Here is a 27,173-nt window from a genome sequence, read left to right as displayed (position 1 = left end):
ATATCTACATCAGATGGTAACTAACCACATTGTTGAAGATGATCACTGAATCAAGCTGCTCAGCTAATACATAGTGGGTGTTTCATAAAGCTGTTTCTACGTTTAGAGCGACTGGTGAACCTTTCTTACATGCTAATGCTAAATAATCGCCAATGAACATGTAGTGGTGGATATCATTTACCACGAGAAAGGATCACCAGTTCTTAAAGCCGCTCTTAACTTACGAACAGCTTTATGAAACCGCCCCCTGGATGTTACAGTGATAGAGGAGATCTCCTTGTCACCAAAAGATCAACAAAGTGATATGGAAATGGAATGATGTGGCCCTGACTTTGATTTATTCCTTTTATCTGCCTTTGTAAAAACAGGGTTGTCTCTTGTGATATGCAAATGCCAAACTTGCACCCCAGATGAGATCACATTCTGTTGATCACATTGATCATTCATCATCAGTGATCTGACAGTTAATAGAAAGATCTTTGTAATTCTACTCAAGCTGACCATAACAGAATTGTATACTTCTGATGTGGGATGAATCTTCTACAACTATCACTGTAACATATTTTATTCAGGAAACAAAAGGCCGATATTACTTGAAATATATGTGTGTAGGACCGTCATTTATGAAAAAATAATATTGTTTAAAATTGAATGTGAACTTTGAATCACTATGTTCACATTTGAGTCCTATTCATTTAAATCTTGCTGAGCAACAAATTTAAGCTGCAAACAGTCGTCAGTTAGTTTCAGATATGTTGTTGAACGTCGGTACTGTTCTTAGAGTTGGTGTTGAAAGTTTCAACAGCTCTAACACCAGCTACAACACTATACTCAAAATTGAGTTGGTGTGTAACATCAGTACTTTTCCAGCACCTTGTACTAAAAGCTGATGTTGAGTGTTGTCTTCAGAATAGTTCAATAGAATATCACAGGCAGTGTTGACAGTCTCTGAAAATTCCCCATTCATCAACCTTAGCCCCTAGGGATAGAGAAAACTTGTGATGTCAAGGTCAATGATTTTGCTGGTGTTGGCAATTTAAATGCTGTAAATGAAATAAATATTATGGTGGAATTGGCTTAAATTGGATTAAAAATCAAGATCAAATTACTGAAATTTTGTACATTTATGTAAATACTGACATTTAATTTCTTAAAAGATGGTGTTACAATTTGCATTCTGTAAGTGCAATGTTTTTCGAATTCCCTTTTAAAGTGAAATTGAGATGGTCATGCAGGGGCTTGATGTTATCACTTGATGTTGGGCAATTGATGTGATAGGTGTGTTCTTCTTGATACTAGTTCATTGCAAGAATTAAGTTCTGGACACTTTTAACACAAATATCAGCAGTGCCATACTTTAAATCACTTATAACATTTTTCATAAAGATAGCTATGGCAAGACAGCTTTACCCATTGTCATTCTTGTTAAAAACATTCCTACAGTACTTGTAGAGTGATTTAGTAGTTTCAATCATTTTATATGTTATTTTGTCAATTAAATTAATACGTTTTGTTGTGTTAAATCATAGAGCTAAAAATCAAACTTAAAAATAACGGATCCACTATTCTATTGATTTATAACTTATAATTAATCTGTGCAAGACCTGAAACATTATATTTGATGAACTTGTTGACTTTGTTTAGTGTTATTGTTAAGCCGCTATTAAAAGATGAATGTGTTGAGGATTTGGATACATACCTTTTTGTAGCCATTTTATACATCAGTTACATCTACATACTATGGAGTCACTAAATGGAATTAGTATTAAATTTTATTGGTTATTCCATGATGGTCAGAATGAGAATGGGAACTGAGTCCATATACAAGCTTAATGAACATTCTTTGCTGTTAAAATTAAGCAAAAAGAAGCCATCAATGGTTGGGAAAGAACTCCTATGCTTCTACACAAACTGTAATTTGGTATGAAGAGAAGTACATGTCATCATACAGAAAATTTTGATTTTCTTGACTTCTTATGAGAACGCTTCAATGTGTGAAGAAAGAAAAACTGGATAGCGCTTGCAACTTCCTGCATGAATGGTCTATAAGTTTTATTTTTTTTTGTGTTTGTTAAGTTACTTATTTATTTTCTCGCAGGGAGTTTGTATCAAAGTTTACTTCTAACTGTCTGACCTGTGTCTGGTCTTATCAATCTGTATAACATTTTTACACCTATTTTCCCTGCCTGTGGCTGTGGTATTGAAAGTCCATGTATTATTTGCAAATTGGATGAGGAATTAAAACATAAAAGGAAAGTAACTGGGTTATTTTATTTGCCTTCCCATTTCTATTCTCCATTTTCATTCTTGATTCCAAGGTAACATTTATGTAGTATAGTTAAGTTTGCATGAACTTTTTTTCTGTTGAATAATTGTCTTAAGTAAAGTTGCAGTGATTTTTTTTCAGACCTACATGTATGGAGGGACAGTCAATAGAGAGAGAGGGGGGGGGGGGGTAGAGTGAGAGAAAGGGTGTGGAGGGGCCAAGAGAGAAATAGAGAGATTAAATTGCAAGAGAAAGGAGAGGGGTTAAGATCAATTTTCTTTGAGACCCCCCCAGAGCAGGTTATCCCAAATCTTTAGATATATTGTTTACGGTTTACTATCCATAATATATGGCCTAGGTCAGTGGAACTGATACAAATTTTGTTTATTTTTCAGATTATTCATTTCATGTGGCATGCAGAATATTGCAAAGAAAAAAGAACTTTTATGGTTATAGGCCAATCAAGGATATAAATTGGAGAAAGGAAGAAGTTAACTTTTAGAAATGTTGCAAAGTGTATCACAACTCCCAGATTGGAATTATTTTTGAACGAAAGAAGAAAAAAATAGAGAATTAATCTGATCTGGAGGGGGAGGGGCCCGGGGGAGGGGGGTACGGTATACATCTAATAATTTGATGATAAATATTTTGGCAACATCAGTCCTTGTAATCAGTTACAGTTCCTCTTTCCTACCCCCCCCCCCCCCGGTTTGGGTCAACCCGCTGGAGGTGGATATCAATGCAACATACATTAGGGTCAACGAACTTTCACACTGATTTAAGATGGCGACCTCCATGCTTGTGAAATGATGTGATGTGTACCCGATGTTTTACAGTCTAATTCTGATCTTTAAAGAGTGATGACGAGAAAAGAGTGCTACTAGGGTTTAGATAATGTTATTTAGAGCCGCAACTAAAGACATATTAAGAGAACATTGTATTATTGTACCATCAGTTCGAGTTCTCACAGGCAGGTTGGAAAAACTTCATCCTCGGTCCCACGTGCGACATCTGGCGTTGGCTTCCAAAGGAAAAGTCGACATTGCCGTTGGACACTGTAGGCCCAACGTTATTTTATTTCCAGCTTATTGTTTTGGCCTGGCCGTGGTGAAAAATATCGTTCACCAGCATTACAACATGCCAAAGAGAAAAAGAAAGGTAAAACTAATGGGAAATTACTGTTGATTTTTTCTATCTCGGCTCTAAAAGTTGGAACTTCTTTTTAACAACAGTGCAATCTTATTGTTTAAAAGACTAAAGTTAAGTAAAAAAAGACTAGGCCTAGGCCTAAAAAGTTTTAGTACTAGGCCTTGGCTGGAATTTGCTGTTATTATTAGATTTAATGTTGGTTAAAAGTTTAAAGAAGTGCTCCAATCTGAATCTAAAAAGAAATGGAGATGGAGTAAGATTTATACTTGCCAAGCAAAAAGCTGAAAATTTCATAAAAATATACAGAATAAGACTTCATTTTTGAAGTTTTTTTTATTGGAGAGTAAAACTAACACTGGGAAAAAAAATTGTGTTACAATGTGTTTGCTAAAATGGACAAAAATAACGTTTTAGGTTGACTTAACCCAGGGAGCTCTGGCCCACAAAGCGCGCCGGAGCCCAGGAGCTCACCTTGCATTTACACATACTCCTGGGACTAGGGTAGAATGTGGTCACAATAACTTGGAAAGAAAATTGTGAAAACAGAAATTATGCACTTACCACTATTATATGGATGAAGTTGTATCATGTGGCAGCATCCTGACATCGAGGCACAGACTGGAACATAAAAAAAACGAAAAGTTCTGTCGCAATGTAGATGTACCTCTCCTTTCAAAATTCTTAACAAAATGGCCGATTGAGACTGGGGTAGAAGGAGAGGTATCGCGACAGAACTTTTTCGTTTTTTAGAGGTTCCAGTCTGTGCCTCGATGTCAGGATACTGCCACACGATAGACCTTCATCCATGTAATCATGGTAAGTGCATATTTTCTGTTTCCACAATTTTCTTTCCAAGTTATTGTGACCAGAATATACCCTAGTCCCATGAGTATGAGTTAATGCATGGTGAGCTCCTGGGCTCCTTCGCGGGCCTGGAGCTCCTCTTGGATAGGGTTGACTGAAAGTCTGTAAAAAAATTAATTGGGTGAAAAGACTCGAACAAAAGAGCAAAAAAAATTAAAAGGAGGTAAGATCTACTTATTAAACTTTATTTCCAAAAGTTTCTTATTTGATTCTTCCCTTTTTAAGACAAAAAATGTTCAAATCATATGTTGTAATCTGGCCTAATGTTAGATCTCATTTTTCTTCAATTTTTGCAGAATTCAAACCATCCACAGAAGATCCCCAAATTTGCACATGAGCGGCAGTTTGAGGATGTTGAGTACTACTTTGAAAATGGTAATTTATTTATTTATAAATCATAATTTAAGTCTTAAAATTATATTCTCATTTCCGCTACAGGCCTACATGAATGTTCTACTCATTTATTCTTGACAGAAATTATCTTCAAATTAATCTTTGATGGTTTGATTGTCAGGATGTATGATAATGATAACACTGCAAGTGACTTTGTACCCTTTTTGAAATATTAGTGATGTTAATGTTGATGTTTTATAAAGTTATAATTTGATTTTTTTTTAATCAGTGATAAGAAGAAGCTTTCTTAAGATGCAGATATCAATATTAAATATGTAAAATATCACATTACAATTGTACTTTAATATTCCTGTGAAGAATTCTCTCTGTACCATAATTCTTTTTTGTTTGTGTTTAAATTGATATAGTTGAGAAAGCCTATATTTTCTCATTTCCTCTTTCTCTAATAGGATTGAGAAAGATCAAACCGTATGTTTATAAGTTTGAATGTTATGCAAAAGGAAGATGGTTTGGCAGCAAACTCCTGGATGTCTTCAAAAAGGAGTTTAGATTAGAGTCTGCTGAATACTATGTAAGTATTTTATCAGATTAGTTATTGTTTTCATCCGTTAATTCATCAATTTTTATGAATCGTTTCATTACTTTTCTTATCTATTTTTATTCACTTAAAAATCATACAGTAAATGAGAGTAAAAAAATTGTTGTAATGCCCATGTAGATTATGTGTTTACCATTGTAAGTTATCACAATATGTAGTTCACAGTCAACTCAGGTCTTGAATATCCACAGACATTTCAAAACATGGAAAATTACATTTATGCGTACTTAGAATAATTAATCGCAATGTGAAAGAGAAGTCTAATAAAGAGGTTTTAATTCATTCTTGAACAGTGGAATAAAAGAATTCCTTCAACTGGTTGTCATGGGAAGAAAAATTAGACTGATTCCATTGCATACACATTTAATCTCTGTGTCTTGATATAAAAAACATTCCTATTGATTATTGAGCCACAGTCCTTGGAATCCAGTTTCATTGATTCTTGTTAATGCTAATTGCTATGTAAAAAAAAAATCTGGCAGTTTTGATGTCAATAGGTTTTAGATTTGGGTTGAAATACGGCAACTTTTATAATTTACACTTGCTTGGATTATATTGGAATATTGATTGATCGATTGATAGTTGTACTTGTAGGCATATAAAGATGATATCTTGAGTAGAAATGTCTATTTTGCTCATTCAGGAAACGGCGATCCGTGAGGGACTGATCAGAGTAAACAAAGCCAAAGCATCACCAGATCGTATCCTGAAGAACAATGATTTCATGCAGTCTAAGGTGCACAGGCATGAACCACCAGTATCAGGAGAACCAATCCAAGTTATAGCAGAGACGCAAGACTATCTTGTCATCAATAAACCATCCTCTATACCGGTACGAATTCGACAGTCTCCTGACAGTCAACTCATTTTTCTGGAACTGTCAATAATTATGTATTCTTGACCATTTTACTCTCCAAGTAAGTGAGAAATAAACATTCAAAGCTTGTCAGCTTCTTACAGTTTATCTGTTTTCACATAATGAATAAAAGACACTAAAACATTGATGGAGTTTTAACATGTATTTCTCCATTATATCATACACAATTCCTTTCAATTGATTAAAATTCTTTAAATAATTATATTTCACCCTAGGTTCATCCTTGTGGAAAATACAGACATAATACCATAGTCTTCATCCTGGGAAAAGAGTATGGATTTAAAGGCCTTCATAGTAAGTATTTACAGATAATACTCACCACCAGTAAGAGTGACCTCCACATTGTATATTTGGAATAGTTCTAATATGTCCGATGCAATAACAGAGGTTGTTTGGGCTCTTTTGAATGTAAGCCCTAACAAAATGATATGTGTTATTAAAACATATGATATAGAAATAACACCAAGTCCACCCCAACAAAAATTGTTTAGAAAGAAAAGAAAAAAAAATCAAACATGCATAAGGCAGAAAATTTCATCTAAATTTGATGTGTTAAAATAAACCCTGATATTTCAGTTTTTATCATTTGTTTGAATTACAGTATAAACAATAAAAACCAATGAGCAAAGGTGATATGTATGAATCAAGTCAGAGAGGGTGGTAGTTTAAGGATAGGTAGCCATTTCTTGAAATTTTATTCATCTATAATGGAATGCTGTAGTTTTGTTTTAAATGTTTCTACTTTCAATTTTACAAAGATTTTTACAATATATCACCCTGTTTCTGTATCTTCAAATTAAATCTCAGCAATTCATCGTTTGGATAGACTAACATCAGGAATACTTCTATTTGCAAGGTTTGTGATGGTCATCAATATTTTATAGTTTTGTTTATGTAATTCATTTCAACAATTCATTTACTCATTTGTTAACTATGATTCATTGGTTTAATTTATTTTTTTATTAAGTGATTTGACCATAACAATATAATGTTCTTTCATTTTCTTTTGGTATGATTTTGATTATAAGTTTTCCATATCTCTTTTACCTTATGAAATATATGTTCTACCAATCTGCAATGTTCTTGTTTTTAGAATTTGTTGCAATATTTAATATATTTAGTAAGGAACCATTTCCAATAGGAATAAAACAAGAATTTAAGTGAATTTAAATTAAAAAAAACAGGGTACCTAGTATCCAAGGTAAGAGATGCTACTTGGGAGGAACTGTGCTCTAACTCTGCTTGATGACCTCATTTTCCTGAAACTATTTCCATCTTTTTTCCCCCAATTCTTCCTCACTTTCAGAACGTTGGAGGTGTCCCATCGTCTGGATGCTTATGTCAGAGATAGAGAGCTAGAAAAGACTTATGTTTGTAAAACCCAGGGAGAATTTCCAAGGTAATTTCCTTTCATTTACGACATAGTATATAACATTTTACATACTGCGGTATATGACATATTAAGATGATTTTCAATAGGTTTGTGCTTAAATAACAGCGAACGTAATATTCTGTAAAAACATTTATAAAATTAGCATCATCGAAGGTAGAGACCCACAGTTATGTTTCGAAAATGTCATTTCCATGTTCTTTTATCCCTAACATATACAGAAATTGTAAATATCAAAAATCTTGAAGAAAAAAAAAATCCTTGCAGATAACGTTTGGCAAATACATTAGATAGATATACTACAAGGTGATATGATGGGTAGATTGTGCATTTATACAGTTTTGTTTTATTGGATTTTGCTGAGATTTATATGATTTCCTTCAATTTTTTGTATTTGTTTATTTATTTCTTGGCCAAGGATTTATTCTTCATTTGGCCCCCTATAAAACAAAAAATGAAATGACAAATATGTCAAAGTCAAATGGGAATGATAGTTTTGTTTCATTAAATTTGATACAGTAAGAATGTATTTTGTTGTTTTAAAGGGTAACAATTTTTTCAACCTGTTTTGTAAATAATTTATTTTACCATTTTATTATTTGTTTTGTTTGTTGTCTACAGTACTCCTGTTGTGTGCGAAGAACCAATCTTTATTGTTTCTCACAAGATTGGTGTTTGTAGAGTGAAAGAGGATGGCAAACCTTGTAAGACTACCTTTGAAAGACTCAGCTATGATGGCGAAACAAGTATAGTCAAATGTGAGTTTATTCTTTCATTGACTATATTTTAAGATGCTTACATTTCTCATTTCATGGTTGCCAGTGTCTACTTAAACTAAACATTATGAAAACAAGTGTACTATGAAGATGATTACATCATCATCAACATCATCATCGTCATCACCATCATCATCATCAGCGGTCATTGTCATCATCATTGTCATCATCGTTATCATCGTCATTATCATCATTGAATCTTTTCTGCTCTTGTATTATCTTCTGAAAAATACTGAGTTATTGACTGAAAATAATGGAATACTTGCTCATTTTTTCCACAAAATTATGCATTTGTCAATCATTGTGTTTGAACTTTAAACAGTTTGTCTCTCTTGTTGATTTAGATAAATTCCTATAGCAATATGAGGAAATATTGTAAGTAAACTACTTTTGTATTGTAGAAATTTGTGATTATTCTCTTTTCTTTTCCAATATGCGAAAATTCTGGAAGTTATCCAGGATAACCAAAAAAAAATAGATACTTATAATTTATCAAGATAAGGAAGGTAACATCCCAGTTTGTATATTGTTTTTTATTTTGTCAATACATTCTTAGGTTATCCTCACACTGGTCGAATGCATCAGATCCGTGTTCATCTACAGTACCTAGGTTTTCCGATCGTTAACGACCCTCTTTATAATAACACTGTCTGGGGTCAGTGTAAAGGTAAAGGTGGAAACAAGAAGCTCACTGATGAACAGGTGAGAAGTAGACTTCATGCACACTGTAGTTAGGATCACACGATGTTGCTATGAAACTAAAAGATTAATTCAAATATTTATGATTATTAGCTTGTAGTTTAGTCCAATGTACATGTAGTTGCACTTGAAGTTAGCAATTGTAGAATGTTTTGTTGAAGATTAAAACTACATGATTTCCTATGGTTTTATGCTCTATCAATGAACTACAGCAGGAGTATCCACCACTAATATTGTGTCTTGTGGACATAGTATTGATGAACCTGAGGGTCTGTATGGGGCCATTGAGGTGCATCCTAATTCTTCTTGGGTCATCTAGTCACTTTTGGTCCTGTGAATTAGTCATCAAATGTGACTCTTACTCAAAAGATAAATCTTAAAAATAAGGTGACATGTGAACCATTGATGGAGATTAAATTGTCAATGAAAAGCCACCGTGATTCTTTCATCTGACCTCCAGCTTTTATTTTCATCTTTATTTCATTATATTATCACTTTGTCTAATAAATGCTCTCATATTGTTCTTATTTTTAATTTGCTAAAGACATGAAAAATTGTAAGAATCTTCTCAAAAGTGTTTTGATTTTTAGCTTTCTATGCACCGTGAACTCTCAAAAAGAATGGATTTGATGCTTTATAGGTCACAACATTTATTATTATAATTATTATTATTATCGTCCTCGTCGTCATCATCATTATTATCTTACCTGTATCATATCTTTACACTCAACAAACTCCTCTTTCTTTTCATGTAGCTCTTGAAGGACTTAATAGAGCAGCATGACATAGAGATAGACTCGGCATTAGAGAAGGCACGACTACAAACACTCATCAACAAACCAAGGAGTCCCAATCACACCATCTCTGAGGGATTGCAGGAATCAAGTAAGGACACTGTCAGGGATGCTATCAAGGATTCAGTAGATGATCAGACATCCAATATTCCAAGCTTGAAGGGCTTGGAGAAACCATGTCAACCAGAAGAACAATTAAAAAATTCAACTACAGATGAACAGGAGAATGCTATGAGAAATCAAAATAATAGCCATAGAGAATGTTCTCAATTGGATGCCTCTCCAGCAAGTATAAGTGCCAATAACGAACTTACATGTCTCAATGATGGGGTTGATACGGGCAAGGATGGGAATGATCTACAACCTCACATTGGTTCAGATGCGGGTAAGGGCAACGTCAAGAGCAATGAAGAAATGTGGGAGCCTTCTGACAAGGTTAGGACTAGTAATGATGAAGAACGCAAGAACAGGTCTTCCGATGCTGTACTGGACATTGATGATGATACTGGGATGGAAGCCAAAGATGTTGATACTAAAGACAAGAGGACATCTGATTGGAAAGTCAAGGATGACTGTGAGGAAGAGAGGTTGCTTGACGAGAAGACCGACAAACTTGCCGTTTCTCTCTGCCGGGAATGTCGCAATCCCATGCCTGATCCTGAACCCAATGAGATGTGCATCTACTTGCATGCTCTCACTTACAAAGTAAGTTCTATTATGTGTGTGGCATATTCTTCTATGTGCTGTAAATGTAATTCAGTAAAATGTGTTTTAAGCATGATGTAGGCTATACCATGAAATGAGTATACCTGACCCCCCAATTTATGGGATACTCCAGGGCCCCATCTTACAAAGAGTTACAATTCATCCAATCAATCGTAACTCTATAGAAATCCATCAGTGTCATGATTTTTTCTACAGAAAATATGCAAAATGTCCTAGCAAACAAAAGAGAATATACCAAATTGTTAACAAGTCAAAGGATTTATGAACATACATTATATCTAGAATTTTTTTATGAGCAAACATGCATTCTATATGTTGACTTTGCTGGCTTTCCAAAGTTACGATCAATTGTATCAATCGTAACTGTTTGTAAGATTGGGCCCTGGGCCCCATCGTACAAAGAGTTGCGATTGATCGGATCAACCTCAACTTTATGGAAATCCATCGATGCCATGATTTTTTTCTTCAGGAAATTTGCACAGTGTTCTTTTGAAACAAAGAAAAGAACACTGAATTCACAAGAAATTGAATAGAAATATGAATACACAACATATCTAGACAATATCCTGAACAAACATGCATTTTAGATATTGACGTTGCTGGCTTTCCAAAGTCTTTGTAAGACGGGACCCTGATGTGATTTGTATCTTGTTTTCTGGTTCATACGAGAGGCTGTACTGGTTTTCAGACTATAATGCCTTGAGGAGTTCATGAGTGAAGTTAGAAAGGGGTGGGGGAATGGGTGTAAGACTTACAAAAAGGTAGATTATTTCATGAAATTGCCCATGTTGATTTTTTTTCAAATAATTTTTTAGATTGTGATAGAGGTATATCTTAATATTTCATACCTACAAAGACTTCATGCTTTTATGTCAATATAAAGAATCGATGGGGGAGATACAATGCACAGCTATGATGTCGATGAATTCCCAAATATTGTCATAATGAAATGATTCATTTCAACCAATGCATTTTTTTAAAATGATAGTTGCAATGTTCTTCCATTCTATGGAAATTTTATTTGAATCCAAGTAGACTCATTAAGTCACCTTTTCCTTACTTTACGTCATTTCCTGGGGCCCGTTTCATAGAAAGTTAGAACTGTTGTTACTTTGTCATTATGGCAACTACCATGATAACCTTGATTTTGATTGGCTGCTGAGCCCTGTTATCATGGTAGTTGCCATAATGGCAGAGTTACAGCAGTTGTAACTCTTTATGAAATGGGCCCCTGTTATAATCAACATGATTCTCTTGAATCAGTGTCCAGTAACTGACCATTTTCTTTCTTTCCTTCTTATCTTTCATCATTAACAGGGGCCAGAATTTGAGTTCAGTGCACCTATGCCAGCTTGGGCTCAAGAACACTTTGAAAGGACAGGCACCAAGTACTCATAGCATTAAGATTCTTGGAGTCTCAAGAATCAATAAGTCATCTTAGAAACCCACTTATGTTTCGAAATTGACATCAACTTTCATCTTCATCAAAAATTATTCCCGACAATCTTCACCCTAGCACTTTGTCTTTTGAGAATTCAAGATTGGAGTGACAGTCATCCAAGAGAATTCCTTTGGACAGCTTTTAATCTGGGGGTCATGACCACCATTTTGATTTTTAATTTATTTTAATGAGTTGATTTTTATTTCATGCAAGCTGTAATAATGCAGAGTCTTGTAAGAACACCCCATAGTGGTTGTGAAAAAAGCTGTCACATTATGAAAAACAATGTATGAATAGTATCTGGAAGTCGCCTTTCCATTATTTAGGAGTATATCAAGCTTTCCAATTTGTGTTGTTTCAATAATACTACCAACGTTCATTATCACAAGAGTTATGCAAAAAGTCGCTAATTGACCATCTGACTCGGTTTCCTTGACTGTTTTTTGGGCAAATATGTAAAAATGAAAGCAAATTGGAATCCAGTTCCACACAGAGACATAGTAGGACAGGTTTTTTTTATATTCAACTTGGCATAATTCACATCAGGGATGAATAAATTAATATCAATGCTTGAAAATCTTCTTGAATGTGCCATTCAGTGGTGACATCCCTGCCACATTCATGATTGTGTGTATCACTGCTCTACTTCAAAACAGTGGAAGCGCCGTGGTGTAGTGGTTCTGACTCTCGCCTTGTAATCAGAGGGTCGTGTGTTCGAATCCCACCATGGCCTAGCGCCCTTTGGCAAGGCGTCAATCCACACTTTGCCACTCTCACCCAGGTGCTAATTGGGTACCGGTAGGAAACAACCGTCATTGTGGTTGGTTTAGCAAGTTTGCGCCTAACAGGCTGCTTGGAATGCTATGAATCCAGTGACCGGGTAATAATAATTGTGAAGCGCTTTGAACAGTCGTAGATTGATAAAGCGCAATATAAATGCCAATTATTATTATTAAAACAAATGTAAAGCAAAGCTTATGAAGTCAACATGATATCATCAACACTCGTCATGCTAGAAATAGAGAGATGATAGAGATAAATCAGGGTCCCCATTTCATTAAACGTTGATATGATAGCAACTCTTGGTGGAAAGCCAACTACCATGGCAACAGTGAAAATTCTGCTTTCTGATTGGCTCATCCAATCCATCAAGAATTGTCATAGCAACTTTTTATGAAAAGGAACCCAGGGTGATAGGAATTTTACTATGCAAAACATATTCATTATTAAAAAAAACCCCACCTTTTTATGTACAAAAGCACCCATTCTAGATGTCTAGATGATTTTCTCCTTTTCTATCAAATTTAAAAGTCATTCCAGGTAATGTTAGGCAAGCTATTCTGTTGATGTCAGTGGTATGAATGTGTGTATAATGCCAAGTTAAACCAAAATGGTTGATAGCATTGCCTACATCAAGGCTAATATTTTCATGCATTATCATTGTACAGAAACACTTGTAAAGATGAAATAAAGACTTCATAAACCACAACACTTTCATAGACTTGGCCATTATTTTATTCTAGACGTACTGTCCATATAAATGGGGCTCACATATCAATTATGTACACAAGTCTTATATATATTCTGTTGAGGATATCATGACATAAAAATGATGCAATTAAAAAGACGTGGTTATCAATGAATGGTTACATACATTATCAAAATGTACCCATTCCAGAATTGGTGATAAAGAGGTGCATTCTATATAAATGGCAAATACAATAATCAATAGGTCGCCTTTCCGACTTGAAATTATTATTTTTTCTTCAAAATATTAGCTGAAGTCATTGTAAAATCAATATTTTGTATAAATACAATAATAATACCAAACTATAAGTGGTCCTAGCATGAGAAAGACATCATATATAAAATAGTCTGATTTCCCACCCTAAAAAAAAAAAATTGTAAAAATATTTTAAAACTGACCCTTGGCACTCCTTACAATGGTTGATAAACTTGAAGGGGAAGTTCACCCTGTTGATAAGTTGATTTTATCTAAAGCAGAATAAATAAATAAAGTGGTGAAGGTTTAATGAAAATCTGTCAAAATGTATTTTTTTTCAAAACAGAATTTTTGAAATTATTAATTTTGTAACCAGCTCCTCTATAATAATAATAATAATACATATGATTTATATAGCGTCTTTTCCAGTTTGATTAAATGCGCAAGGCGCTTAGAAGAGAGCAATATATATATGTGTGTTAGATTTACAGAAAAGCCATTTACTAAAAAAAAAGAAAGATTTTTTTGTGCAGGTAATGTAGCAGACACATCATTTCATATCCCCTTCTACAAGAAAAATATTCTTACTAATGTAGGAATTTATATTACATAATATATGGGGGAAGCTGCTTGCATATGTTGTCTCAACAAATAAAAATTAATAAATCTTATTCTTAGATAGATTTTCATCAAACCCTCAATATTTTTTCTCTAATCTTTCAGTTTCAATTAAAACTAACTTATCATCATGGTGACCTTCCCCTTGAAGCTATCACAGGAAATCTTCAATTGTAAACTGCATTGGCTTTGTCGTACATTGTGCAGAAAACCTTGGTCTGATGGGACTGAAGAAATGAAGGAAAACAAAAACTGAAGTCTCATATTTAGGGAAATTCTCCATGTAGGCACAGTACACACAGCAATAGTATTCACAAATATACATTGGAATACCCATCAAATGGCATGTCCTTGTAAATTCTATACATTATATTAGATTAATCACTTAATGCATTTGTGCAAGCTGAAAGCATGCCAACAAAACGATATGAAGATTACAACCAGCTATGTACACACATTCAGCAAGAATTTCATTTTTATTTATACATTCAATTAAGGAAACACCCAGTTCTTTTTATCTCCAAATATTTTTTCCTCGAAATTGATAGTGAGGATTAGCAGTCATAAATGAGGGGCTACTTCAAGCCTTATAAACTGTTCGTCCAGTAGGCCCTGCTGCATGACATGTTATTATAACCCTTCTCCATTCTAAAATCAAGCTTCCACTTTTTACACCTAACAGAATAAACGGCAGTGTACATACAAAAAGAGTATAAGGTAGCATTGAAAAAAGAAATCTAGTGTCAGGGTTGGTAACCAAACCTGTCATTACAATGGGGGATTTCAAGTTCAGTGTTGACCTTTTGGTGTTGGTGTTAGGTTAATTTTTACACCAGTATAACACCAAACATAAAATGAAGATTGTCCTGAAAAGTCACTCACTAGTTGAAGAGATGTCAATAATGCCATCTGGATCAGTTTTACAAACTCTAAGTTTTGGAGCTAGGGGAAGCAATCCAAATTCCAACACCAAGGCCAACATCGGACTTGAAACCACCCAATGTCGACCCTATACCGCCATGCTACAGAGGATAGCACCCCCTATCAACGGGGCTGAACGATTGGAGGAATAAACAAACACATCCAGATTCAGAGCTAAAATTACAAAGCACAGACACAAGGCAAAGAACAGATTTCATAACAAAGGCAAGAAAAGAGAAGCACCAAGGATAACAATATCAGGTATAAAACATGCAATGCTGTAGCTTTGAAAGAAGTAGAAAAAAAAGGTGAAGCTTACCTTGGGATAAAAAGGTATAATAATAGCTAGACTTGGTATAAAAATAATCTCGTACAAGTACACATGGATCAATCATTTGTGCATTATTCTATAAAATTATCGGAAAAGGGAATGTGTTTACCAAGAGTATATATATATATATAGTGCTAGTGACAGAATTGTCATATTCTATTGTCATATGATCTATTGTCACATGATCACTTCCATCAGGTATCCATTGTAACTTTGCTATGAATTACACTATTTGATAAATTATACACATGACAGATCTAACATCAATGGTATCTGATGTTCTTTCTGACTATGACAGGAGCTGTAATGAAATGACAGATTCTACTTCATTACAATAAAAATTAATTACAAAGAAGATCTATAAACCCCAAATCTCTTGTGCGAGTTGTAGACTTCAGAGAAAAAAGTGACTTATGGTGGATTGCAACATAAGGCAGTTATACAGAAAATTTACCTCCCGCATCCCTCATCCGTTGGTTTATGGTTAGGGTGTTTGTTTGAAAATCAGAATGAGAGGATTCAGATCCATAGTAGATAGACAACATTTCACATATGCCCCTTCTCTGAACGATAACTGAACGGAACGTTTCATCAAATACCAACAAAAGCTTGATAAAAGGGCCAACCAAAATACCATTAACAGACAGCAGCAAACATTCTAAACCACATTCATATTTCATAGACTTACTGAATATTTCATTTCATTTCATCCTTTACACTTACAGGCAGTATACCATGAACATTTAATCACAATATTTATCATTTCATTATACAACCACTTAGAAATTTACAGTATGAACAAATAGAGAATATAGTACTGTTTAAATAGAAAATTCAGAATATAATATAAGCAGTATGAAAATATATGAATATATAGATAAAGATTCTCAATTTCTATAAATCATTCCTAATTTGTTGAAAAAAAATCAAAATGTTAAAATGTAATTAAAAAACCTCAGTCAATAATACATATATTAAAAATGAAGGCTGAAATGCATTTATTTCATTTTAACATGATATAAAATTTGCTCGGAAACTAATATTCAAATATGTACATCCACAATGAATCTCAGTCCAGAGAAATTACTATAAAAAACATACATAGGTAAAAATCTTACTATAAATGTCAAAATTAAATGATTCTCATATATAAAAGAGTTGTACCAATATTCCTGATTGTATCATTATGAACTTGTCATATCTCAAAATTCATAGTAATTATGAATGCATAGGAAACCACAGTTGTAGTCTATAATCTATGCAGAGTCTGCAGTGTTTGCAAATATGATGCAGTTAAGTGAAATGTCAGCAATACATCACATGCAAAAAACAAGGAACTGAGGCTCTGAAGCAGCCACTACCTAGGCTCTCTGGTCTTGCATTCAGTTGTATTATTTTTATCGACCAGGATTTGTGCGATTTTTTTTTTCGACAAAAAACTGCCACTGGACATTCATCAATAAAAAGAAAACAACACTAACACAAGACCGCAGTCCACATGGTGGCTGCAAATGTGTAGTCTCCTGTATCAGACAGCTTGCTGACATTTTGTGTCACAGCATCAGACTCGTATAAAGGCAATACAAAAGCTGCAGTCTCCACCAAGACTACAGAATAGAGAATATCTGATTCAGATATTGCTCATATACATCCTGTTTATATCCAACACAAATTTATCCAATGCCATATATATCGAAGCATTACATCGAAATGCATTATGTACGTTGTCAAATATCTTGTGAGGGTGTTTCTGCTTTGATAAAACAACAATTAACAAAAAAATTGTCTAGGACATGCGGTAGAGTTGAGCTATATAAATGGGTCAATGATACAAATACATTTCAAAATTTGAATAACACGACCTTGTACCTCGGAATTCAGGGAAAATTGAGACATTCCAATTTACTATGATAGAAGAATAACGTCAGAATAAGAATGATAGTATTTGGGAGGGTCCATTAGTATTTGGAACTAAATTGGTGCACTTGCGCAATAAATGCAGTGTATGGGCTTATCATAATCCCTCATAAAATTATCAAAATCATAGGATTTATGTACTAATTACTTAGTACACAGTACCAACAGAACACCTTGAGGTTTCTGAAGAATCAGAAAAAAAACCTTTCCCTTGCTTTTATCATAAGTAGACTGTATCAATGAATGTGAATATTCAATTAGAGAGTTTAGTCATATATGCCTGATATTAAGAGGCAACCTCTCATTGGCAGTAGCGAAGGCAGTATTAAGTAATGGTTTAAGCAATTAATTTTCTCTGTATGATGTCGAGGTGGACGGTTCAATTGGTGTTGATTTTAATACAAGTGGAATGCCTCTGGCCGTCTCACCTGCACCACGCAGTTCAATATAGCAGCAGTGCTGACTTTGAATACTACTCTAACTCGCACAAGATGTTCAGTGATACATGGTTACTCTTATGTCCACTTTTTATGAACTAGACCAATAAACTTACAGAGATATGATGGTTATTCGACAAAAAAAAACATGGCCAAAGTTCATTGACCTTACATGACCTGTGACCTTGATCATGTGACCTGAAACTCGCACAGGATGTTCAGTGATACTTGATTACTCTTATGTACAAGTTTCATGAATCAGATCCATAAACTTTCAAAGTTATGATGGTAATTCAACAGATACACCCAGTTCGGCCAAAGTTCATTGACCTTTGACCTTGGTCATGTAACCTGAAATGCGCACAGGATGTTCAGAGATACTTGATTACTATAATATCCAAGTTTAATGAACTAGACCAATAAACTTTCAAAGTTATGATGGTAATTCAACAGATACCCCAATTCGGCCAAAGTTCATTGACCCTAAATGACCTTTGACCTTAATCATGAGACCTGAAACTTGCACAAAATGTTCAGTGATGCTTGATTACTATTATGTCCAAGTTTCATGAGTCAGATCCATAAACTTTCAAAGTTATGATGGGAATTCAACAGATATCCGCAATTCGACCAAAGTTCATTGACCCTAAATGACATTTGACCTCGGTCATGTGACGTGAAACTCGTGCAGGATGTTCAGTGATACTTGATTAACCTTATGTCCAAGTTTCATGAACTAGGTCCATATATTTTCTAAGTTATGATGACATTTCAAAAACTTAACCTCAGGTTAAGATTTCGATGTTGATCCCTCCAACATGGTCTAAGTTCATTGACCCTAAATGACCTTTGACCTTGATCATGTGACATGAAACTCTAATAGGATGTTCAGTAATACTTGATTAACCTTATGGCCAAGTTTTATTAACTAGGTCTATATACTTTCTAAGTTATGACGTCATTTCAAAAACTTAACCTCAGGTTAAGATTTGATGTTGACGCCGCCGCCGCCGTCGGAAAAGCGGCGCCTATAGTCTCACTCTGCTTCGCAGGTGAGACAAAAACATTTAATATATATTTCTATTATGAGGTTGACATCTAGTTGTTTTTGAATGCTCCTAAAACAACTCGGTATACTGAACAGCCTCCGTAGGTGAAAATATCGATGTGACGTTGGTGAGGTTGGCCGACGACATTTCTCTCTCGATGGCGATCGTCCTTAAATCAGGCACCACCAGCACTCGGCAAATGATGGCAAGTCCAAGGTAGACAATACACAGACATAAAATCACGACGCGCAATTGTACAAGCTCCCAAACCGATGTCTTCCCTGGCAAGTCCCTGGAGGCTTCTTCCATTTTGGTGACCTCGCTGCACACAACGTTCCCGTTCTGATGCAATGATGAGCTATTATTTGCACTCGCGTTGGATTCCTCCGCACTACCTTCATCAGTCCTGACTTGGAGGTAATCGTGCAGAGGCACTGGTCTGATACCGTCGCACTGATCATCACCGTAGCTCCCTTCTGTGTTTGAACTAGAATCCACGACAGAACCGGGCTGTTTACGACCCGATAGGTCTTTCATACATAATCCATTAGAGTATCCGTTTGCTACGGGAGGGTTTCCATCGCTTGAACCATTATCGCGTCCATTGGTTGTTATCAACTCTTCTTCCTCGTCCCCTTCCAGCTCTGTCTGAGAGGCAGCGTGATTATTTGAGCTGATAGGAGCACATGTCTCCTCTACATGCAACCCTGCTCGTCTGATTCTTTGCTGTGCCTGTAATGGAGATCATAATAATGCAATGGACCACTAATTGAAAATTCTTAAGACCCCCCCAAAAAAAAATCCTACATTTCCATTTTAGAGTGATCTTTGATGGATTATTTCCCTTTTTCACAAATACTTGTAGAACTTTCGCCTGAAGAAGTAAAAGTTGTCTTTCATGATAATATCTCAGAATAATCTCAGATAAACTATTTCTAGTAGAAAATGTTTGAACTGCAGAAGACAAAGTGTTATGAAAAAGTGAAATTGTAAATTCTTGATTGCAAACTCTGATCAGTATAGTTATGTTTAGGTCATACTGCCATTTGATGTAGAGTCTAATGTGGTTTCAATTCTTTGACGCGTATTCTGAAGTCAGGTTTAAACAACAAGTCCACCCCAACAAAAAGATGATTTGAATAAAAAGAGAAAAATCCGACAAGCATAACACTGAAAATTTCATTAAAAATGAATGTAGAATAAAAAAGTTATGACATTTTAAATTTTTACTTAATTTCACAAAACAGTCATATTCTCATCCTTGTCGGTATGCAAATGAGGAGACTGATGACGTCATCCACTCACTATTTCTTTTGTATTTTATTATACCAAATACAAAATATTATAATTTTCTCCTTATTGTCAAGGGAATCAATAATCAATTCCTCTCTGAACATGTGGAATTAGCATTGTTTAATACTATATGGTTTAGTCAAGTTTTTATCCTTATTGTCGAATATGTAAAAATGAAATATTATATAATTAAAAAAAATAGTGAGTGATGGAAATCATCGACTGACCCATTTGCAGGTCACTGAGTTGTGCATGTTACTGCTTTGTGAAAAATAGGCGAAACTTTGATTTTAATAAAATTTTGTTAGGTCTAAAGTTGAGGTTTAACTATGGACAGCCAATTGTTACATAAATCTCTAACAGTAGAGGTTCAATGTATCAGCTAATTTGGCTCTTGAAACATTTGTAACTGTCTGGGAAGGATAAATAAGATAATTGTCTTAACCATCATAGAATCAAGGAGGAGCAGAGTAAACATAAGAAACATGCAATGTATACGACACTTTGACGCAATTGGCTTCCCATAATTTCAGCACAGATGTAGACAATCATCTAAACTCAACTTCAGGGGAGCGTTTCATCAATATTTTCGTCCGACAAGTTGTCAGATCTGACAACTTTCCTGGATTCTGATTGGTTGAGAAGCACTGTTACTATAGTAACTGTCGGATAAAACAGGACATGTCGGATAAAACGTCTGACAAGTCCTTTCATGAAACGCTCCCCTGAATACGCGCCATTGAGTAGATCTATATAAGTCATTTTTGTGCAAAATCTTGATCATGGGGAACTCATCCTATAACAAAATCATACCTTTCTTGTTTCATTGTTCCAACTTAATCGGAGAGTGAAGACAACAAGGAAGAGAGCTTGGATGAACAACCCCAATGTCATACCACTCCAAAAACCTGAAAGATAATCAGAGAACTGAACTATCATGCTTTCACTCTTCAACTTCCTCTATCCATAAACATATTTTCAACATGAAAAAATACAAAAATTCTGTTTAATTATTTTAAAAGTACATATGAAACATGGATTATTATCCAATTTACAAGGCAAATATGGAAATCTTCAATATACTCTAATTGATTGTGTTAGACAAAGACAAATTGATTGTGATGACTTCAGATAACAATAAACAAAATGGTTTCCACCTGGAAATTTAAGCATCTCTTTGTAATGTAATTTCTGAAGGTTGCCATGGCAAAGATGCGTGTACACTATGTATTCTTTTGTGCCTGAAAAGGACCACCCAAACTTGATGTTTTGAGAAATAAATTCTTGTCATCTTCAGGAGAATGAAAAAGACCACCCAAAACCGGATGTTTCCACAAGTGTGTTCTTGTCATCTTCAGGAAATTCAATCAAATTCTCCTGAAGACGACAATAATGCTCTTGTTTTATTATTGAATTTGGGTGGTCCTTTTCAGGACTGCATAAGAAAAAAATGTTGTACTGTGAAACTACTACACTATATTAAATGAAATATTAAAGATAAAAAACAACTATTGCAAAGCCACTAGAAAATGCATTATCTTTGTGATATTATTACTAGCCTACGTGCATGAAATTATTCAGTCAACAAAATAAACTAAACATGGGTGTTTAATGATGAAATTTGAACAATTATTCCAAACAAATGGAAATCTCATTGGTTTTTCTAAATGGTAACTACTTGCACAGAATTAAAGTAAATAAAGTGAATGGATTTTAGCTGTCTGTACATACCATAGATCCCTTTATGAAGTGGAAACATGAGCGAGATCCCAAGAGGGAGCCCTATGAGATAATATCCCAAGAGGTCGACTACTGCCCCGACTGCCTGCCGACCTGTACCTCGAATCACTCCACCACACACCGTCTAAATACCAACATGAACCAAAATCATTAAGTTTAAAAGAGGAAATAATATCAAGGAAAAAAGAACACAAAAATACCACAAGATGGTAGATTGATCGAACACATTTCCTCTTTTGATCATATTAAAGAGGCACCAACATGATAGCAAATAAGCATGGCATTTTGCTTTTCATTCAGAATCTTTCACAATACAAGCCACTGTTTATTCATATCTTGAGAATCCATACTTTCAAAATAAAGTTTTTCTCAAATACAGACCTTCTAAAAGATAAATCCCCCATATAAATAATTGTTCACTATACACCTAGTTCATTAAGTACTTAACTGTTGCAAATCAGTTAGATAAATACTTAAGGCTTTCTTTACTAAAAAGGAATTTATTACAATCATGGAATGTATACTTCATTGCCACTCTATATTTCTAGTAAACACTTATATTTTTAGTGATTTAAAGATAAATGTGAAAAATGAGTTCATACAGAATCCAATAAAATGACCACCAAAGTGTCTGTTTGCCTAAATACAATATTATGTGCCAAAGGAATCTGGAAGAAACTGAGCAATTAGCAATACAAGCATGGGATTCAAGCATATTGTCTGATCTTTTTCCATGCAATAAAAATACACTGTACCATATGTCCTTTTCTGTGTTGGCGATTCACAGTTTGATCATTTTTCAACTTAGATTTAATGATTTCAAAAAGTTGAAATATTGTATCTGTACCATATATAGATCCAACATTTTGATATAGAGTCAATTAATCTTTGCAGGCATTCTCATGAAATCAGTGTTTACTCCAACTACTTTCATTTTTCTTTAAAAGGGAAATTCACCCTGACAAAAACTTTGTAGTAAAAAAATAAATACCAGAAAAAATAATAAAAAATATGGTGATGGTTTGAGGAAAACATATAAAGGACCAAGAAAGTTATTTTCCATTCAAATTTTTGATATACGACGTCATATACTAGCAGCTGCCCTAAGTTATATACCGGTAATATAAATGCTTATATTCAATTTTTTTTAGTGGTTCATGATAACTTTATACATGAGCGGTTATGAAATAATTTGTCTGTTGATATACTGAAGGTACAATAAAATGCATTTCTAATTTAAAACAAAAATGACACTTCAGTATTCTAATAAATTCATGATACATGAGAAGCTGCTTGCAGATGGCGTCACACATAAAAAAAATATTCTAATAAATTTATAAATCTCTGATGGACTTTCCTCAAACGTTTGCCAATAATATTTTTTCTGCTAACTTTATAATGAACTTTTTGTCAGGGTGAACTTCCACATTAAGTTTGGTAATGTCTCAGTTTTAGTGTACATCATTCAATGGGATGATACAGTAGATACCACTATACTTACAGCAGTAGCATCCAGTAATGCAAACATGGCACATATGGGCAGAATAGAAGAGGCTAGCTTTACTATGAGGCTGTATGAAAACAATACATAACAATTAAAATGATTATCTGGGTATTTTTATCAAAAAAATACATGAATTGCATTGACCTCATAACAATTAACAGATTCAACCTAGATTTGGAATGATAGATCATGACAAGAACGGAAACAGACAATGCTACATGTTATAAGTGACTGATGTATACAATCCACTAGGCTGCCAGATGAATAAAGCTATTATTTATATCCTGGAAAAATGGATAATGTTCAATATAAAAAGTGTTGAATCAATCCATAATACCTAAATAGAGAAAAAATAATTGAATACATCAAAATAACAAGCAAAAAATTGTCCAAATTAAAAATGATCAAACATGCCTACTTGTAACAGAATAATGTAAAGATAAGGATTAGGGTGAATAAATCTAGTTTTGTGGGTTAGATTTTTTGTTTGGCTTTAAACGTGGAATTGTTGCCGGAGCAAATGTCACAGAAGCGTCTTGGTAATCCGGCACTGGATGGAGGATTGCCATGCATAGCTAGCTTTCTGTTCCATTGCTCTTAACCCCATCCATGAGTGATTCCATTTGATCTTTTATATGGATTATTATCAGCCCATCCTTCTTAAAATGTCTCCCCAGATAGTCATATAGATTACCCCTCAGCCATGACTAAGCCATTGTCTCCTGACCATGTTTAAAGCACTGTATTGATTAGAGCTTTCATCCCTATCATCTTCCAGCTCTCATCCTGACCTATTGCACAATGTAAGATTAACTGAAAGCTAGCATGGACAAATATGCAATATCATGAAAGTAAAATATTCCCTATTTGAATCCTCATGATAATAAAATTCAAACTCCAAAGTGATAATGGAAGACAGTGTAAGACTGTCAATCAAAGGTAGAGGTTAAACTGATAAAATTGATGCTAAACTGGTAACATTCCAATTTTCCCATCTGGATCCTGAAACACATGATTATTGTAAATTAAAAACAAGAGTGTCGCTAAAATGAGCACATAATACACCCGCCTGTCGCGCGGAAAATGGAGTTATTGGTCAAGCAAGAAAAGTGGAAGGTGGCGACTTCACCTTTGACCTTCTAACCTCAAAATCGATAGGCTTCTTGGGATTCATGCTAGTATCATACACACCAAATTATATGAGCCTAGGTTAAGAGTAAACTGACGTTATTGTGTTTACAAGGAAAAGTTAACGGATGGAAGGGCGGACGGACACTGAACGTGATACCATAACACATCCCGTCTAAGACGGGCGTATAACAAACAATCAAACAACCATCCAAAAAACATTCCGATTGGTTACTGCATAATCTTGAACAAACTGTACATGCATCAAGCATTTGATTTTACCACTGATATTTCTACAATTGATTATAAACTGATTACAGTCAATTGTATTACCGCATTGGCTGGCTCTGGTGGGTGTTTCATAAAGCTGTTCGTAAGTTAAGAGCGACTTTAAGAACGACTGGTGATCCTTTCTTGCGGTAAATGGTATATTCATTGGCGATGTTTAAGCGCGTAAGAAAGGTTCACCAGTCGTTCTTAAAGTCGCTCTTAACTTACGAACAGCTTTATGAAACGGCCCCCTGGTTTGATTGACAGCTTTATTTTTTTCATTTTTTCTTGCATGAATAGCCATAATTCTTTCTAAGGGAAGTCAAATGTAAAAGATTATATATCTATACTGTATAATGATATCTATGCTAGATTATGGTTGAAACAAAACAAACTTGACGATATCATCCCACTATCTTACCTTTCTGATGTGAATAGGTATGGTATTAAATCTTTGAGTGCGACGTACAAAATAGCCAGGATAACAGAAGCAACCGCTGAAAAGAAAAACACACAAATAAACAAGGCATAAGCGATGTTGTGTCTCGCCTACTTGTGGAAATAACCAGAAATATCGGCACGCAAATGAATTGTATCAAAAGTTCATTGTGAAATAACTGGGATGGAATAACATTTGTCATAAGAGATTCTTGCATTTAAACTTTAACATTGACCTCAACATGACCTTTGACCTTACTATGTGACTTCCAACTGCAGCATAATATGCAAGTTCTCCTAAGTACATCTACAACCCAAGTTTGGTTTAAAAGTGACTTACGGTTGCGGAGTTATGTGTCATAAGAGCGTCTTGCACATTATCATTATAGTATAGTATAGTAATGGTTTATTGGCAATATATACACGCTTGGCAGCCAGTGGCTGAAATATACATGTTTACAAAATATGAGAACATACAAAGATATTTTACAAAGAGTACATAATAAAAAAAAACAATCATTCAATAAACCATTGAATCTCAAAATGACCATGTGACTTCCAACTGCAGTATAACATGCAAGTTCTCCTAACTACATACAACCAAAGTTTGAGTGAAAAATGACTTACAATTGCGGAATTATGTGTCATAAGAGAGTCTTGCACGTAGGCATTATCGTTGACCTGAATGTAACTTTAACATTGACCTCAAAATGACCTTTGACCTCACCATGTGAAATTTGACTGCAGCATAACATGCAGGTCCCCCAAGTCCATCTACCATCCAAGTTTGGTTGAAAAATGACTTACGTTTGCGGAGTTACATGTAGGTGTCATAAGAGTCTTGCATGTAAACTTTAATGTTGACCTCAACATGACCTTTGACCTTACCATGTGACCTCCGACTGCAGCATAACATGCAGGTCCCCTAAGAACATCTACAGTCCAAGTTTGGTTGAAAAGTGACTTATTGTTGCAAAGTTGTGTGATATATGTGTCATAGTGTTTGTGACGGAGGAACATTTGTATCCCCTAGTCTCGCCTTCACCTCTGGTGGGCAAGACAAAAATATATAAACTACCGGTATGTTTTCAAAAATTTACAAATTAAAAAAAAATGTGTTGAACAAGAGTGGACCCATACAACAGATATGGGTTTCTTAAATAAGAATAAAGTGATTAATTGTTGGATTTTTATTTTCTTGACAAGACTATTTGAGAACACAAACAGAAGTAGATATTAATTGATTTGCATATGCATGTGTTTGTTATTAAATATAATCATTAATTGTAAAGAAATATTAACAAAAATGGAAAGTTGATAAGAAAAAAAAAAGAAAATTAAGATGAGCAGAAAGGTGAAATTTTGAACACAATCAAACAAAAAATTTAGAAGATAAGATTTGTTTTGGCTTTTATAAAAAGTTGCAATTGCTATACCTATATAATTCCTCTATTCACAAAATGACTATAAACTATAAAGTAATCCTTTTTGAAATGCTGCTTCCTCAGAATATTTTCCTTTTGTAACATAACAATGTGTTATGTATGTTTAAATATGACATACTCCCCTGAGGGAAAGGTGCTTAGGAGAAAACGACAAATTTCTAATGATTAATGATATAACAAATAAGAGATTTGTACTTTACAATTGTCCTACTCACTAAATTGCCAATTTGGGATTGGAAACAACCATAACTTTTTTTTTATCTTGTCATACTTCTTTCACCTTTCACCATATCCTCCTCGCTTTTTAACCAAGAAAAAAGTAAAACCAAGGATAAATTCCCCAATAGGAGAATGTAAAATGACATTAAAAAATTTTTTTTTTGGTAGTCTTGAAAACATTGTTGCTTTGGTAAAGGTTAAAAAAA

General features: G+C 34.4%; 2 protein-coding genes across 2 annotated transcripts in view; one reads left to right on the top strand and one right to left on the bottom strand.

Moving 5' to 3' along the window:
* The first annotated feature begins 3,017 nt into the window (after positions 1-3,017).
* On the top strand, positions 3,018-12,581 carry LOC121408294 (RNA pseudouridylate synthase domain-containing protein 2-like). The gene is made up of 11 exons (XM_041599709.1): positions 3,018-3,424; positions 4,576-4,654; positions 5,083-5,204; positions 5,875-6,063; positions 6,324-6,402; positions 6,916-6,964; positions 7,415-7,507; positions 8,120-8,256; positions 8,831-8,976; positions 9,729-10,472; positions 11,811-12,581. Exons 1-11 carry the CDS (start codon positions 3,161-3,163, stop codon positions 11,889-11,891), a joined length of 1,983 nt encoding a protein of 660 aa, XP_041455643.1. The 5' UTR covers positions 3,018-3,160; the 3' UTR covers positions 11,892-12,581.
* Positions 12,582-17,147: 4,566 nt separating this feature from the next.
* LOC121408293 (multidrug and toxin extrusion protein 2-like) overlaps positions 17,148-27,173 on the bottom strand; it is an 83,012-nt gene continuing 72,986 nt past the window's right edge. Inside the window, exons 12-17 of the mRNA XM_041599708.1 lie at positions 25,287-25,362; positions 23,465-23,534; positions 21,955-22,087; positions 21,037-21,131; positions 18,942-19,662; positions 17,148-17,844 (exon numbers count right to left, since the gene is read on the bottom strand). Coding sequence (XP_041455642.1) covers positions 19,000-19,662; positions 21,037-21,131; positions 21,955-22,087; positions 23,465-23,534; positions 25,287-25,362 — 1,037 coding nt within the window. The 3' untranslated portion in view covers positions 17,148-17,844; positions 18,942-18,999. The remainder of the gene's footprint in view (positions 17,845-18,941; positions 19,663-21,036; positions 21,132-21,954; positions 22,088-23,464; positions 23,535-25,286; positions 25,363-27,173) is intronic.

This window comes from Lytechinus variegatus, chromosome 2, assembly GCF_018143015.1.
Source record: "Lytechinus variegatus isolate NC3 chromosome 2, Lvar_3.0, whole genome shotgun sequence".
NCBI classification, from domain to species: domain Eukaryota; kingdom Metazoa; phylum Echinodermata; class Echinoidea; order Temnopleuroida; family Toxopneustidae; genus Lytechinus; species Lytechinus variegatus.
Note: the sequence above shows the minus strand (reverse complement) of the source record. Positions and strands in the feature narration are given on the sequence as shown.